Source organism: Anarhichas minor, unplaced genomic scaffold (genome assembly GCF_050575085.1).
Source record: "Anarhichas minor isolate MPS153535 unplaced genomic scaffold, ASM5057508v1 ptg000030l, whole genome shotgun sequence".
Classification (NCBI taxonomy): Eukaryota; Metazoa; Chordata; class Actinopteri; order Perciformes; family Anarhichadidae; genus Anarhichas; species Anarhichas minor.
The window spans coordinates 3,790,537-3,806,692 of record NW_027466476.1 but is presented as its reverse complement, the minus strand read 5'-3'; the positions used below and the strand labels follow the sequence as shown (position 1 = coordinate 3,806,692).

At 41.8% G+C, this 16,156-nt stretch overlaps 1 protein-coding gene across 1 annotated transcript in view; it reads right to left on the bottom strand.

The window, feature by feature from the left end:
* The window catches only part of LOC142964591 (transmembrane protein 132C), a 91,857-nt gene that overhangs the window by 28,105 nt on the left and 47,596 nt on the right, over nt 1-16,156 (bottom strand). The window contains 1 exon segment of the mRNA XM_076104987.1: nt 2,633-2,819. Within this exon segment, the coding sequence (XP_075961102.1) occupies nt 2,633-2,819 (187 nt within the window).

The window sequence follows — 16,156 nt, the reverse complement described above, 5'->3', positions numbered from 1 at the left end:
CCCGAGTAATCTAATTCAGCCTTCCTCTTTCTCGCTTGTGTGCTTCTCTCATATTGGTGCATGCAGATTGTAAAAGCCTTATATTCTGTGCGTGGGTGTGTGTGTGTGTGTGTGTGCGTGTGTGTGTGTGTGTGTGTGTGTGTGCATAAGAGTGAGGGAGAGAGAAAAGGGGACAGAGGGAGACAGACAGAGGTAATGAGTTCTGAATGTTTCTGCATGTAGAAGTATTTGTGTTGTGTGTTAAGTACTATGGGGTGGCTGGAGATGCTGTGCACCTTGGGAAGTCAGCTGCGTGGGAGAAGCACTTGAAAGAAAAAGAAGTAGAAAAGCAAAAAGTCTTATGGTGGAGCAAAATAAAAAGAAACAAAATTGTCCAATCAACATCTTTTCAGTAAAAGTCCAATCACGTGAAAACGTGTCAAATGTTGGTGTCAAAGGTCTCCAGCAACACGGGTCGATTTCCGCTCTTTGCATGCATAGACAAAAAAACTAAAACTTAGTTAGGTTTCGGCAACAAAACTTCTACCCAAAAGATTGTGGTTTTGGTTAAAATAACTAAGGAATAGCGTCACTTAAGTACGGCAGTTATGTGACAAACAAATCAACATTGACTTCTTGTTTCACAGAGGGCATGAACAACGGTCTCCCGGGCGAAAGTCACATCCACCTTCCATCCCGCTCGCTCTGTGTGGGTTCATGCAGTCTTTATACTTCCTGGTTCATGATTACGTGGCTCACACACAAAATTGATGTTGTGGGATATCTACAAATTACAGCGCATTCATTTTCGCAGGTATAGCTACGAACGCTGTATGAGAACAGCCTGCATGATAGCAGCTGCTTCACAGGTCCAAGAATAGCACATCAAGGCACGAAAGGGAAAAATCAAGCCTTTCCTGCAGGGCACACACACACACGCACGCACGCACACACACACACACACAACCACACACACACACACACGCAGTGTTTCTACACATGAAACACTATTCATCTTTATCTCCTGAGAGGCTCCTGCCTAAATTACCCTGTCCCTAATTGATTTCGCCAAGTTTAGAAAATAATTGTAATATCAGGTTAATTGAGATGAATTTTTGCCACTGTGAAAAAACGTCATATGATATATAGGTAGCCATTAAAATCCCTTCTTCTGTGTAAAAATGAGCAGAATATGAAAAAGCAGACAGTTGTAGGATTGATTGAAGAGTGCGTGTTAGATTTTCAATGGGTCGGCACTCAGGGAATTCATTTTGCACAAACAACAGAAGATGGATTTCCTCCTCTGTTTTGCAAAAAAGCCACATTAGTTAGTCAAATAAAGATTTTATTTAAAATATGATTTTCAATGAGCAGATAACAGCACATAATAAATTCTCTCTGTGAGTAAAACCTTTGTGAGATAATCATGCATATCAACTTTGTAATCTTTTTGTCAGTGGAAGGTGTGGGAGCAAACTATGTATTATTAGACGACAGCAGGCTGTTGATACATCAGTGCCATGAAAAGAATGTGAGAGAAGGAACTCGAACAATACTGCAGCATTAAACACATTGCTTCAATTATCCTGAGAATGAATCAGTGGGTGAGGAAGCGCCGCATTCCTCTGAATCCAGGAACAGCCACCCACATGCATCTATCATCTACACAGCTACGGGCAACACTTAGAGAACAACACTGACACAACAGTCAGGTCTATATCATGCAGATCACGAGCACTGAAATAGAAATGAAAGCAGTTTTTGTTTTAGTAATCAGCGCTGACGTGACATGTTCACGTGAATGCTCTTGATCTAAATCAGAAGCAGTGCACTCTGGTTCGCTAAGCAAAACTCTCTATGTGAAGTTCAATCGGGGGAGTTTGGCTCAATCGACACAACAGAGTACCTGCGCCTCGCTGACGGAGACACACAGCTCCGGGCTTACCCTCGGGCCAGAGCCAGACTCTGGACCCCATCTGAGGTCTGCTGGGAGCTACAGATGCTCTTCTCCTGTCATGCTCCTAAACACAGACCCACCTCATAGCTCTGCCTTCTTTAGCTAAGCACCAATGAGTGGAGGAAGCATTCAGTATCCTTTACTCAAGGAAAAGTAGTAATAATACGATATAAAAGTACTCTGTTGCAAGTAAAAGTCCTGCCATCATAATCGTACTCAAGTAAATGTATCAGCAAAATGTACTTAAGTAAAGTAAACTCTGTATGCAGAATGCCCCCTCAAAGAGTGTTATTGTTACTGATGCATTAGCATGTATGCAACACATTGATGTTCCAAAGATTAAATGATATAGCGTTGATAGTGTAGGAGGTATTTATAATTAGTTCGGAATGTTTGGTTTAATAAGAATTGTTCATCTTCGTGTAGCTAGGCAGGTGTAGAACCTGCGTGCTCTTGGGAAATTTTGTTTTATTAACTCATCACATGTTTTGGATGTAAATCATAATCTGAAAAAGCAGTAACTGTAGCTGTCAGATCCATGTAATTAAGTGAAAAGTAAAACATTTCCCTGACTATATGTTGTTTCATTACTTTCCACTACAGTCCACCACTGCTAAGCACTAGCTGAAACACTGTCTGTTACTAAATTCTTCATTGAAAAGCTGTTGGCATTGAGCTGGAAGTGGCATGACTCACCATGGCCAGGGGCACGATGCCCGCCAGGTCCTCCTGCGCCAGTTGGATCTCCGTCTCAGCCTCTTGTGTGGCGGCACGACTGGCCGGGTACTCCACCTGCCAGGCCATCCAGCGGCTGCCCAGCGGCTCAGGAAAGATTTCCATTTTCAGATCCACCTGGAGCACCCTCTGAACTCCCATCTCAGACCTGCGCCACAGAACAGAAAAAAAGAGTGTCAGTGAATGATCAAGCAGATGGCTGGACGAAAGTTTGAAAAAAGGATGTGTGGATGTGTGCGCTCGTGTGCTTATTCCACGTGCTCCAATGACGACAAACAGTAAAGGCTGATGAATGTGTCTGTGGCTGAAAGCTATGACATTTTAGCTACTGAAATGCTTCAAAATGTCAAGTCCCTTTGCGTTTGCCTCTCTGGTAAAACCTCTGCTTCATGGAATAATATCCCAGCCCTTTTTTTTTTCTTATTCCTCTCACACTTTTCTACATGTGCTGTGTACTGTAAATAGAACCAAATCATCCCATGGCTGGTCCACAGAGCAGTTCAAAGGAATGCTTCACCAGGCGTGACCCCCGCTAAGGCGTTGACGGTCAGGTTTGTCACCGGTGCCCTTGTTTGCCGTAGCAGAGCGTAAATATACGACATACTTTGGCACGATCTACGGCAGGACCGGATTAAGTCAGACAAATAGAGAGCGTTGATAATAAAATTTCCCATGGCACCATAAGTCTCTGGTGCTCAGAGTTTAAATATAGCCTGGAGGCAGGAAAGGTCAGCTTTACACGGGAGCCGGAAGAGATGGGAAATGGCACAAGATCTGTTAGCCATGTCTTGCGTGTCAAATGGCGGAACTCAGGGCCAATAAATTTCATGCATGGTCTCTGTGGCACGGCGGCACAAAACAGCTTCTTGTAATTCGAACATGGTGAGGGAGGGAGAGACTAATTAATTCACATGGTACTTTGTTTGGAGAGGAGGTTGCATGTAACATGTAGAAAACATATTAAAGCATGAGGCGAAAAAAGACAACTTTTAAAGCCAAAGTCAGTAATGCAAACACAACGTTGCCAGAGAGAGATAATGCATATGAGATACATCCTGGAAAGACAATACAGCAAATGTATAACATCCTAAATTATGAACAGGGGACTAAAGACGGTGAAACAATAAATAATAGAAAATGTTTTATCAACTGCCCTCGTATTCACATAGGTCTAACACGATTTCCACATCATTCTCATATTATTCAGTTTTATTCTGAGAGAATGGAAGATTTGTTGCGCAGAAGAGCACAACAACCCAATTTTCACATCCAACAGAGGTGTGTATGAATAATTGAGATGACAACCAAATAACTTGTGTCACATTTCATAACAGTGTACCAATCAGAGCACCAAACCACTGAAGGCGTAGTAGGACATCGTGGACTTACATAACCGTCCCGCAATGCTGTGGGAAAAAGACAGACGCTAATCTCAGACCGGTAACGCCACGAGGTTCATCAGGCAAACAAAGTTAACAGATGATGCGCTGAACGTCCAGAAATAAACCTTTGAGAGCTCCAGAGTCAGCGAGCGTCACACAGGACCTGTGTCATCAGCACAAATGGCCTACTTTCCACAGCACAGGCAGACTTTTTCTCCGGCAAACATCGCACACTTTAGGCATGCAACGAGACATGCAGGCACAGAATGAAAGAGATTGCACAGCGGAAAGGTTTGATTACACCACCAAGGAGAGCAGCTAAATTCACACCTTCACAAAAATAAAGGGCCTCCAGAAAAGACAGAGAAGTTGACTGTTATTAGCTTTTTCTTCTCTTCAGAGATGTCAATTATTTCCCTCCTCGTGTGATCCAGTTGGCAGAGTTTAATAGCAGCTGCGAATGCTATGAATTTTATGAGTTTTTTTTAATATTTCTTCATACAATAAAAATGCCAACAAAAAAAATGCAGACATGCTGTTAATTCAGCATTTTTGTGACAGAATTATATATCTTCAAAAGAGTATCTGAAAAGATGACAGCAGTGTAAAAACGGTGACGCGTGGAGGGAAGAGAAGCAACAGGATCTTGGAGAAGTGCAAAATGGAGAACAAGAGCAATGCCATGCAAAGAAATGCAAACTATCGTTTCGCTTTGGTCATTCTTTGACTTTGATTAACATGGAAATTAATTGAAACCGTACGCCAGTGTAATGAGAATGTGTGTGTGTGTTTTAGTAAAAAATCGTGAAAGATACGACTATAATAAATACAATGTTCATGGTGGAAGTGGTTTATTTATTGCATTTTTATGATGACTCTTAAAAACCAAAGCTGCTGCAGGCTGTATATCTAGCTAGCCAATAAGTCATAGAGCAGATGGCAAAAACAAGGAACAATAAACAGACATTTTGGGCTCTTAACCTCACGCAGGAAGCCTGGAAACGGTCCAACTTTGATTGTCGGCTGTACTCAACCCCCATTGACACACGTCATAAAATGAAACCTGACAGATTCATCTGTGTCTAGGTGAATGTGGCCTAGACGGTGAGTCACAGACATGACCATATACACCAGTGTGCCATTATGAGCCGACCTCCCCTCTCCAAGTCAGCTAATCACATGGCTGGCTGGGGGAAACTGTTCATTTCTCTGTTACTTCCAGCATGGGGTCTAATTCAATTAGCAACAAAGGGCCTGTGGATGTGTGCCACGCAGCTGGTCTCAACCTGATAATTATCTGTAAACTAGCTGTGGTTTGACTAAATCTGAGGCCAGACAGACGACCGGAGGGCAGCCAAAGGCAATAGAGAGGGGCTCAGTGGATAACAGGCCCTCAAGTTGGAAGCAGCTGGCCCTCTGGCTCCAGAGAGCGAACTGGAGAGGAAAATCGGACTTGACAAGGTGCTGCCCGATGACCGCCGACAACTGACTCACTGAGAATAGCAGAGAGATGACTGTGAGGATGCTGTTTAGGCTCATTCAGGATGCTCATTAATCTCGACGACACTAGCAGATCTGTAGGCCATGCAGTGACACACAATGAGACATAAGTGAATAGCTTAGCACCATAATGTATCTTTTTAAGATGCTATATTTAGCAGTCTTACACATCAAAATGACAATGTAAAGGTAATGTTTGACATAAATAAAAGTGGCGGTTGTGATGACCGGTGACTGTAACTCTCACAAAATCCAAAAGTCCAAAATCTTAAAATAATCTTAAGAATTTCATACCTCATCAAAATAATTGCACTTATTTTCTATCTATAAAATGTATTAATAGACTTTAGCAGAACGCTTTTAAGTTGGCACAAATAGTAAAGATGCTCAGTACAAAATTCAGAGCGTATTTATTGTTGTCTGCTGCTGAATAGCGTATGGAGAACCTTTAACTTGGAATAATATTCTCAACATCTTCCACATGTCCTTTCAAAACGTGCCACCAACAAATCCAAACTTCTGCCGCTTAACTTCTATCTTCACTAATTGCACAGCTTACAAAGCTCCTCGCAGAGGTGATTGAGCTCCATCTTAGCTTGATGGAGCATGTAAGACAGCTATTGAATTTAGGCTGCAAGAAGGTTAAAGAAAGATAGATTTAAATGTCAAAATGAATAAACAGAAACAGGACAACGTTATTGGCGGAATTTCCTTTTTAGGAGATTTCTCTAGAGAAAGAGCTGTAATTGAAAGAGCTTCTATTGTCCCATTATCAAACTCACTGTGTCACTGTGACACTCCTTGTTTAATCTCCCCCTGATGTGGTAGGATCCGCGTGCCCACTGCCGCACCCAATGGGGATTAGAGAATAAGAGAGAGATAGACAGAGAGGCTTTGTGCGATAGATAAAGTGACATTTTCAGGTCCAGTTTCTTCATTTTTCAACTCGTACATCAAGTATTCTAGACATGTATCTAACATTAGAACAACATGATTTACGACAAAACAATTGCAGCCCAGGTCGGACTTTTGTATGTTTCATGTGTACTATACATAGAGTAAGATGTAGAGTACATGCCACCAAGGGCAATAACAAACCTCAGCAGAGCAGCATGTTCAACGCTGCTGAGTCACTGTAACAAGAGAAGTTGAACGAAAACAGAATGGCAGATGAAAATGCATAATGCAGGCTGCTGGAACCAGAGGAGATGCGGTCCACGGCAGTTTGAGGCTGCTGTGTATGTGTGCAAGTGTTTGCGTGTGATTGTGTGTGTGAGAGGGGGGCCTCATGCAAACTACTTGTGGAGGGAAAAAATAATCAAATTTGTGGCTTCAGTGGTGCCTGAAAGCAGCACCTTAAAGCTCTGCTGTTCTCATGCTCCGTCACCTGGAACAGCAATAAACCAGCCAGCACAATGGAGCCCGGACACACACACACATAGCTCCACACACGCACACACAAATAGCTATGCATACATGTATGCACATGCACAGCATATACGGTACCCAAGAGCATCCATGCATGATGAATCTCAGCCTGCAAACATCGTGGACCGAAGCACTCAAGCTAGTTAAAGTTTTCTCAATCTAACACAAACATGATATGCAATGACTTGATTGTGAAATATAATGGCATCTACATGTGTTTGCATCTCCACAAAACCTTCTACTGCATGCAACTATTACAGTTTGTAAATTCAAATGTTATATGCAATTGTGTCAACAAGCTCTAAAGTGCTGCAATGATGGGTAAGTCCCCCTCTTTAAGAGACTGAAAAGGATATTTCATCCATTTAAATTACACTGTTACAGAAATCTTGCTTTTAAGGCTAAAACATCATATAACACACTGTATTCTCATGCAGAATTATTATTATTTATTAATGGATTATGTGTCTGATTGATAACATCTTACCAACGTCTGGTGCTGCATGTGAATGGAAAAGCCTGATGTTTCCCAGCTCCACATTGTTGTACAATAATCCAGCTTGTGAAATATTTTATTCCTGCAAATTGTTTCTTTCTTTTCATATTTCAAAGTCTTTCACAACTGACGGTAAAATGCACTTATTTTTAATTATGTTTATGTCAAATTTAAGCATTTGAACTGTAATTAGATAATGTAAACTGCTGTTTGTTTAAAACCTGCATATTTCTTATAAAGATACTAAAGACATGACCTCAATGTTGACTACTGCCCTGACTATTATTGGCCCAACCCAGTGATGTTTCGTCCATTAAATTGTTCCCATTAAATACAGAAATTAATGGAGGACAGGTCGAGGGAATGATGAAGAGACACAAAAACAGTTAGCTTAGATATGATATTTCAAATGATATGGTAACAATACTACATGAATAGGAAGAGTTAACGCTAAAGACTAAAGAATACTTGATACAGAACACTCATATGGACTGGAGTTTCCATATTGTTTACTTATTACAAAATATATAAAATTGAATGATATGTTATAATATTTATATTGTATTATTACATTATTAGGAGTTTGAGAGTGGAGAGCAGAAGAAATGTTAAACTTCCTCAAAGTTAGGCAGAGGAACTTGAGTGCAAAGCCAGGTATGGTAAGTCCATTAGTATCTTTATATTCCAAAGATCTTTTTCCAGCATGTTCCTGCTAAAGGACAGGAAGCGAGATGAGGGAAGGAGAGAAGCCAAAGGGTGGGAAGTGGGGGTTGTGAAGTTTGGAACCAGTCAACCTTTTCAATTCAGCCATGTCCATAATAGAAAGGGAGATAGTGACAGGAAGGGGAACAAAGGTGTAAACTCCCCCTGAAACACTTTCAAATAAAGGGAAGACAAGGATGAGAATAATAGTGATAAATGTCAGTGAGGTGTAGCTGCCTCTGTGGCTTTGGAGGTTCATGGTTATGCAGCAGCAGAGATATATTGTATGTAGTGGCCACAAGAGAGTGTAGAGCCGGATATAAGAGGGAGAAATCAGACAAGAATACAGACAATTTAAGATAAAAGAATAGAGTGGATTCATGTGATGATATATAAAATACGTGTGATGCCGTCCGATGGTGGAAACAACAATAGAGATAACACGTCTTTGACTGTATTCATTTTTATGAAGCATTGAGGCAGATGAGAGTGAAAAATACATGTTTATTATGCCTTGTTGTTGCTCAATGTGCTGATCACTCGTTGGCAAAAGTGAAGAAAAGCAATAACTTACTTGCAGTAAGTAAATTTTTCAAGAATCACATTCATGGAAGGTTTCTAGCAGATTTAAAGCATGCCATGGCGGAAAAATTGTCAATATAGAATTTGCCTCTAGGTTTGACACAAAGTGAGAAAAGAAAAACTTCAAATCCAAAGCACACTTTTCTCCTTTCACCTGACAGCAGCAATGCATTGCAGTCTGTGAGTGCTCTTTCGATCCTCTTCCAGGATGCACGCTATAAAGATCCATCTGTGCAAAGTGCCTGCTGACAGGAGCCACCAGCGCCAAACATTAACTTGTCAATATGACATTCAAACCACACCAATTTTACATTTGATTAAACTTTAACACCAAGCTGCCTCTGAATGTATGGGTGTGTGGTGCGTGTGTGGGCGTATGTGCATTTAAGTGTGTATGGATCCATGCTTGTGTGCCCGATTCCAGTGTTTAAAACATGTCATAGCGTTTCCTACATGTAGGCTGCAGTGAAAGACCTGTGTTACAATCAAGCGAGCCGCATCATCCCTTATGTTTCAATAAAATACCTTTGATTTATGGCGCTTCAATTGACATTCATTTACACACTTTTAAACCGGCAGAACAAAAATAGAGGAAATATTACACTGGGCTGTTAAAAAAAGCTCTCTGTTTTTAAACGTTGCGTTGGGAATGTGGGAGTGTGGTGAAAAAAATAAATTCTGATAACAGGAAGCATAAATCTTTTAATACATCCCCGTTGAGGCACACAAATTCTTCTTGGGGACATTTGCTGTCATAACATAAAATAAGGCCCTGAGCACGTCCACTTGTACAGTAGCCACATTGTAACTGTTGTGAGGTAATGTGATGGATATGTTTATAAGTATTTGGTCCTTGAAGTCAACCCTGAAATAAATGCATGTTACATCCAACTTGTTACCTCACTAATGGAGCAGTTAGAAAAGTACTCCCCCGAATTTGGCATTGCACTCTTATAACATTGCACAGCAGACCCAGGCATATCATCTTTATTATTCCTTCTTGAAACCTGCTGCTTACATTACCCACAAAGCCACTCAGCCGACGACAGTTCAAATTAAGGCTGCATTCCAAATCAGACACTTTTTCTTTTTACTTTTAGTTTGTAGCTCAGCTGATCTTACACAATATGTACTGTTGCATACAGCATACATTTGATAGAGACATACTACTTCGTTAAAGCCTTCTTACATACAGACTATGGTTATAATATCATACCCTTTAAAGTTGACCTTCATGCTTATACAGCTGCTGCCCAGAGGATTGTTGGTCAGGATAGTCAGTCGAGCATGCTGGCTGGCATACTGCAAACTGCAACCAGATGCAGCAGTCCTGGTATTTTTGGCATACTGCACTTGAAATGCAATACTCTATATTATAGATTGTGTTAGTCTGAAAGGATTCAGCCCAAGAGGCATCACTTGAGGCAGGGCGAAAAGCGCCAAAACCTTCTGATGCAGTCGTGAACACAGAGGATCAGAAGTGTGCAACTGACATAAAAATGTCACAAAGACAGTTGAACTCCTTTTTTGAAGAAAGGAAGAGTCGCACTATGCTTCTAAAAGACTGGCGACGACGACGCATGAGGTAATGCAGTGTTAATGCTAACAGCCCGCAAAACGTTACAGCAGCAGCAGCTAATGTTAACCAGGTTCATTGTCAGGATTAGCGGGAGGCTGCCGTCGCAGACGCTAACCAGGTTCACCGATAGGAGCAACAGGAGGCTAACGTAACAACAGTAGCAGCTAGCCAGGTACAACACAGGAGCATTTTGTTTGATTTAACAATGATTGTATCTCTAAAACCCTAATTGGAGTATCGTGTGATGACGTTTCTGTAATTTTATTGTCACAGTTCAGCTCCACACCCTCCTCACTCTACCTGTCAGCCACTCCTTCCTCATCAGTCTACCTCCCTTCACCTGTTCACTCACCTGCACCTGATCACCAATCAAGCCACTACACAGACTCCTTTCTCTCAAACGCTCATTGCCAGATTGTTCTTTGCTATTCAATGCCAGACTTTCCAGCGCTTTATGCGGGACTGATTTCCCGTTGTTGACCCTTCCTGCCCCTGATCTACCTGTCCCGCCTGACTCCCGGTAAACTCACTTGTTCCTGACTTGGAATCATTCTGCCTGCTGTTTCTGCTGCTCTGCCAGAGACTTTGCTGTAGGGATGGGCGCTATCAACCATTTAAACAAACTCATAGACAAGCTATATGCAATTTATGGCACATGTAATAAAAAGACGAATTAAGATGAGATAGTCGGCCAAGCGTTTGGGTGTCCAGCTATACATCGGTCTGATATTATACATTGGGCGGTAGGCATCTACTTTAGAACAGTAAAAGCAGTGTGGAAGAGCTACCCAGCAACACTTTGCAAGCATTATATGAAGCAAAAAGTGGACTTGCTGTGTGCAACCCACGCATTTGTAAACAACCTAGCCATCATGTGCGATGCATTGCAAGAATTATGAAAACTGTCACTCGAGCTTCAAAATTAGAAACAATTTAGACAATAGAGACAATTTGTGGGGCCACATCGGAGCGGCTAGGGCGACATTGCTGCAGTGTGGGGTGTTTTGGACAACTAAGGTAAGCATACATCTGTCTATTTATATTGAAGAAAGCTTTGTGTGATTGTTTACTGTGAGCTGTTAAGTATTTTTGTCTTACTATATATGGTAGACCTGTTGAGTAATTGATTTCTGACTTTTTGTAATTGCTGTAAAGTCCCACCATTCAGCATGTGGTGAGGTGGGCATTCGCGATTGTTGTGCAAACTAGAGAAGTGACTCATTTTATATCGTTGCCATAACATTTGTATCATGCAGATTATTTGAAATGGAGGCCTGTAAACCCCAGTAGGGCTGTACCGAATTTAATTTAGTATAATTGAAGTTTCTATTGTTTTGTTTTTTTAAAGTAAGCTTTGAATGTCTGTGGGGTTTTGTGTGCATGCATGACCGCAGTGAAAATGTTGTTTATGAAAGGCTAAACACCAACAAATATATGTATTGAAGCATAACATTGTGTTAGATAAAAACATGTTCATTTTGGAAATGATTACATCCATATATTATCAATAAAATTTGACTTTTGGACTCGTACTGAGACGATTACAGAGACGACGACTGAGCACTGCGCAGAGTTGTGCTTGTGCAGAGTAGAAAATAAATTTAAATTATTGCTATAACATTTATTGCTATAACATTTATAACGTTATTTGAAATTGAGGCTTGTAAGCCCACAGCTTAGTAAGTGGGCATTTGAGTACATTGCATGTTTGCAGCACCGTGTTCCGAGTTTTTCCTAAGTTTGCCTAAGAACCTGGAGGGCCGTATGTTATCTTGGAAACATAGTGTCTGCTGTAAAAAAATACAAAATAACTGTAATATACTTATACGTTCAAAAGGTGTTCTACACCGTATTGCTTTGTTCTTTCCAATAGGCAAGATTTACATTCTGAGACATTTAATTTCCATTTATCTTATTCTCCAGGAGCTCATAAAAAAGATTGCACTGTTACATTTCAAATAACCTACAGTGCTTGAATTAAAAACCACTTTTAATAGGCGTCAGATTCCCTTTAATTTAATCATTTATTATTTTCCCCTTTCTAACGAGCACACAGAGAAAAGGGCTGAGTACTATTAATTATACCACTATAATGAACCATGGGCTCAAACCGAATGCTTCTGGCTTGTGAGCATCAAACCCAATAAGGGGATCAAATTTCCGATTAGCTTAACAGTGTTCTGCAGCATTCATCAGCCGAAATATTCAACTCCCACCGTACTCGCTGCTCGCGCTCTCTCCTAAGTCATGCAAATTGTCACACACATGATTAAATGTACATGGGGGGGGGGGAAAGGCAGACTTCTCTTTCGAAATAACTAACTGCCAACGAAATAACTAACTGCCAAATGTGGCCTTGAATTGGACACAGCAGAGCTTCTGTCATTGCTCAAATCATTTACTGTCACTTCATAACAATGTTTAGTTGGCTGGTTGGTCAGTTTCTACACAGAAACTCAAAGACTGTATTTTACACGTACATTTTAACAGTGCCATAATAGGCTGCAGCAAGAAAGTAGAGACACTATATCTCGAGTCAGTGAGGGTAGTTAAAAGTCGATTTGTTCTAGGGGGGATAAACGGGAAGGATGCTCGATGCAAAAGGTAGAAGAGTGTCAAGAGGGGAATATTCCATTATTACATTTGTTTCTTAACTTGCTCCAGATTGCCTTGAGGGATACAGGGCGCAGTCTATTAGCTCGGGCTCAAACAGTGGCATATCAGTTCCCAGACAACAAAATCTCATCTTGAAGCTAATGAAATGCACCATGCCAACAATTGTCTAATCAAAACTAAATGCTTTTCTGCAGTGCAACATCATTAGAGTCCATCAGCGGAAGTAGGCTCCATGGTGTAATAGATCCCTAATGACGGTAGTTATCATCACCGGTGACCTCAGACCTTTGTGCATCAGACATCACTTCCCAGTCAGTTGCACTCTATATCGGTCTCATTCATAGCAAAGCTATACAAGTAGCAAATTGCAATATAATAAATTGCTACTTGTCCCGACGGTTACACTCAATTTTCTTCACATCAAAGCACTCTTCTCAAGGCTGGATAACAGGCATTAACCACAGGGAACGGCCAGCAAAGCTGCTGATAACTCAGCCACACACACACACACACACTAGGGGGCAGCAGACACTGAGCCCTGTGGCATTGATGCAAATATTAAGTGCAGATAAACTCTCCCTCCCCTGTCACCCCTCAACATGCTCCCCCTGGTTGATCTGCGGGTGACATCATGTGACCGTCCGGGCCTGCCCTTGCACCTGCAGGTGCTGTGACACTGGCAGCGCCTGTCCTCCTCGGGAAAAGTCCTTAAAGACCCACAAAACCTGGGGTCCTTTCAGCTCTGCCATCGTTGGCATGGCAACAGAACCTGGAGGACACACAGGAGTCATTGACGAGAAGCGCCCGGCCCATCAGATCAATGGTACTCTATTGCAACCTATGCTTTACCCCCCCCCCCCCCCCCCCCCCCCCCCTGCTTGTAGGACGTGTAAAGTTAAGCTACGACTTTGTGAGACACACAAAAAAGGTGAACGAGTCGGGGATCAGCTCAATATTACAGCATGTGTTCTGCAAGCAGGTCGCTGGTAAACAAGGACAACACAGCCAGATGCCAAATTTGCTGTAAAGGCAGAGTGAGATCAGTGCTAGCATCTTGTGAAAAAGTAGTGCAAAGATTTAAACATCACATAAGTACTGCAGAGAGCTTTTTAGTAAAGGTCATACAATAAATGCAAGTTGGCAAACCGACAACGCACGGAGTCGCATATTAACTAATGCATGTACACTAATTATGCACATGTACACACTTAAATTTACAAGTCACACTCCTGCTGTTTCTATGTGTAAATGGAGCTGCTTTGTTTGTGATAATTACAGTGTTGGTGAGGAAGCGATGCGGAGGCTGTGTGGGCATGATTGCCTTGTTCCTTACTCTTAATGCAGTGCCATGGATCAGAAAGGTAAGAGGCCGTGATGGAGACTCACAATAAATCTACGTGACACCCACACACTGGCTATACTTTGACATTAGAAATCAGTTTTCATCGAGCGTATATTGTTTTTCAAGCGCACCTGCTTGGAAGATTTGCTTCCAAATGTGCTGAGAGTTTCAAATATACTCTCTTTCCAAGAATTCTCTAATTTCACTGCACATTTATCACTGATTATGCAAATTGTGTGTGTTCTAGCTGTCAAACAATACAAGTTCAGTGCATTAGCAGCGTGTCGAAAGGCAAATCACAAGTGGTCAATTTGCATCCACTTTGAACAATGTAATGATTTGGCTGCTCATTTACTGTGAAAACACAGTAATTATATCACAGATTCTTTGATTACTTACTTGATTGATCTTGAATTAAAAATGATATTGTAAAAGTATGGACATCAATTGAGAGGATGAATAACAGTCCGTAGATTGGGAGAAAATTAATTTAACCTTGCAAGCTCCAGATTCTGAAGTTGCTTTCTCTCGGGATGCTCAATCAATTTGAAAGCTGTCATCAGTGAAATCCCTTTGTACATGAGCAATGTGTCCACTGCACGTGGACACATTGATGGTCTCAAGCCAAATAACCGTAAGATTAGTTAACGTTTTGGATTCTAAAACCCCTAAGCAGCTATCAAGGGCTCTAGGAACTGAACCCACAGACCCTAATGGCCATTTTAAAAACACATAAATAGCATTTTAGAGTCACAAAGCGCTATATCAGCACCTCCTCCCAGTATACGCCCAACTGCCAGTCAGGAGTGCATTTAGATATTAAGAAGAATTTAGCCCCCTCTTATGCCCCATTTATTGAGCTCAGTGCTAAATTACTACCAGAGCAATTACACACACACACACACACACACACACAGACACCAGCTGTATATTTCCCGACGCACCGCATCCACTATACACACACATCAATAGTACAAATCCAGACAAGCCATTCCATAAATCAAACTGCATTTTTGTTGAAATCTGATTAGGTCCATATAAAACAAAATCCTAGGGGTACACATATCAGTAGGGTGCAGCAGCAGCATTTCCCATTGATCAGCAGTTAGGGAGTGTGATGTGAACGGCCGTCTTGGCAGAGAAATTATAAAGCATTTTGCAACGGAAACACTGCCTCCGCACACCCAGAGGTCCGTGTGCAGAAATCGGACATTGATCCATAATTGGAAGCACTCAGTCATGAAATCTAAAGACTAATTAAAGACAGAGAGCTTTAATGGCACCCATTTACATATTCAGCACAGTCATTCAATGCTGCCTGCCGACTTGCAGCCGGTGGGAGATGGAGGACTGATCTGGAGGCTGTGAAGAGTCGAGTTAGATCACGCTATGATAGACTAATGACAAGTGTCTGAAATGTCTGACTGCATCAGCACGAGCCGCTTGTGCGACATGATTAAGATGCTTGTGGACACATCAGCTATGAAAAACGTGCAGATATCTTAAGGTCTAGTGGTTAATCATGAATGTAGTCTTGGCACAAATGACGGTGAAGGCAGTGAAGTCATCGCTTCACTGGGGAGCCTCTGTGGACGTCCTTCCAGTGTGACCTCCACAAGCCAAAGACGGCTTCTGATGCTTCACTATCACCTGAGGCTGAAACTCGAATCGCCCTCGCACGAATCTGTCCGCGTGTGTAAACCTACACGCACAGCCATGTCTCCGTGCCGAGTGTTTGTGTGTGCATGTTCAAGGTGGAAGAGGTGACATTTACCAAGCGTGGCATCTCATCTGGAGGCGTGAGCGTGTCCGCTGGTCCTGCTGTGTTGATGCGCTGAGGGTGTAGCTTCTGATGTCC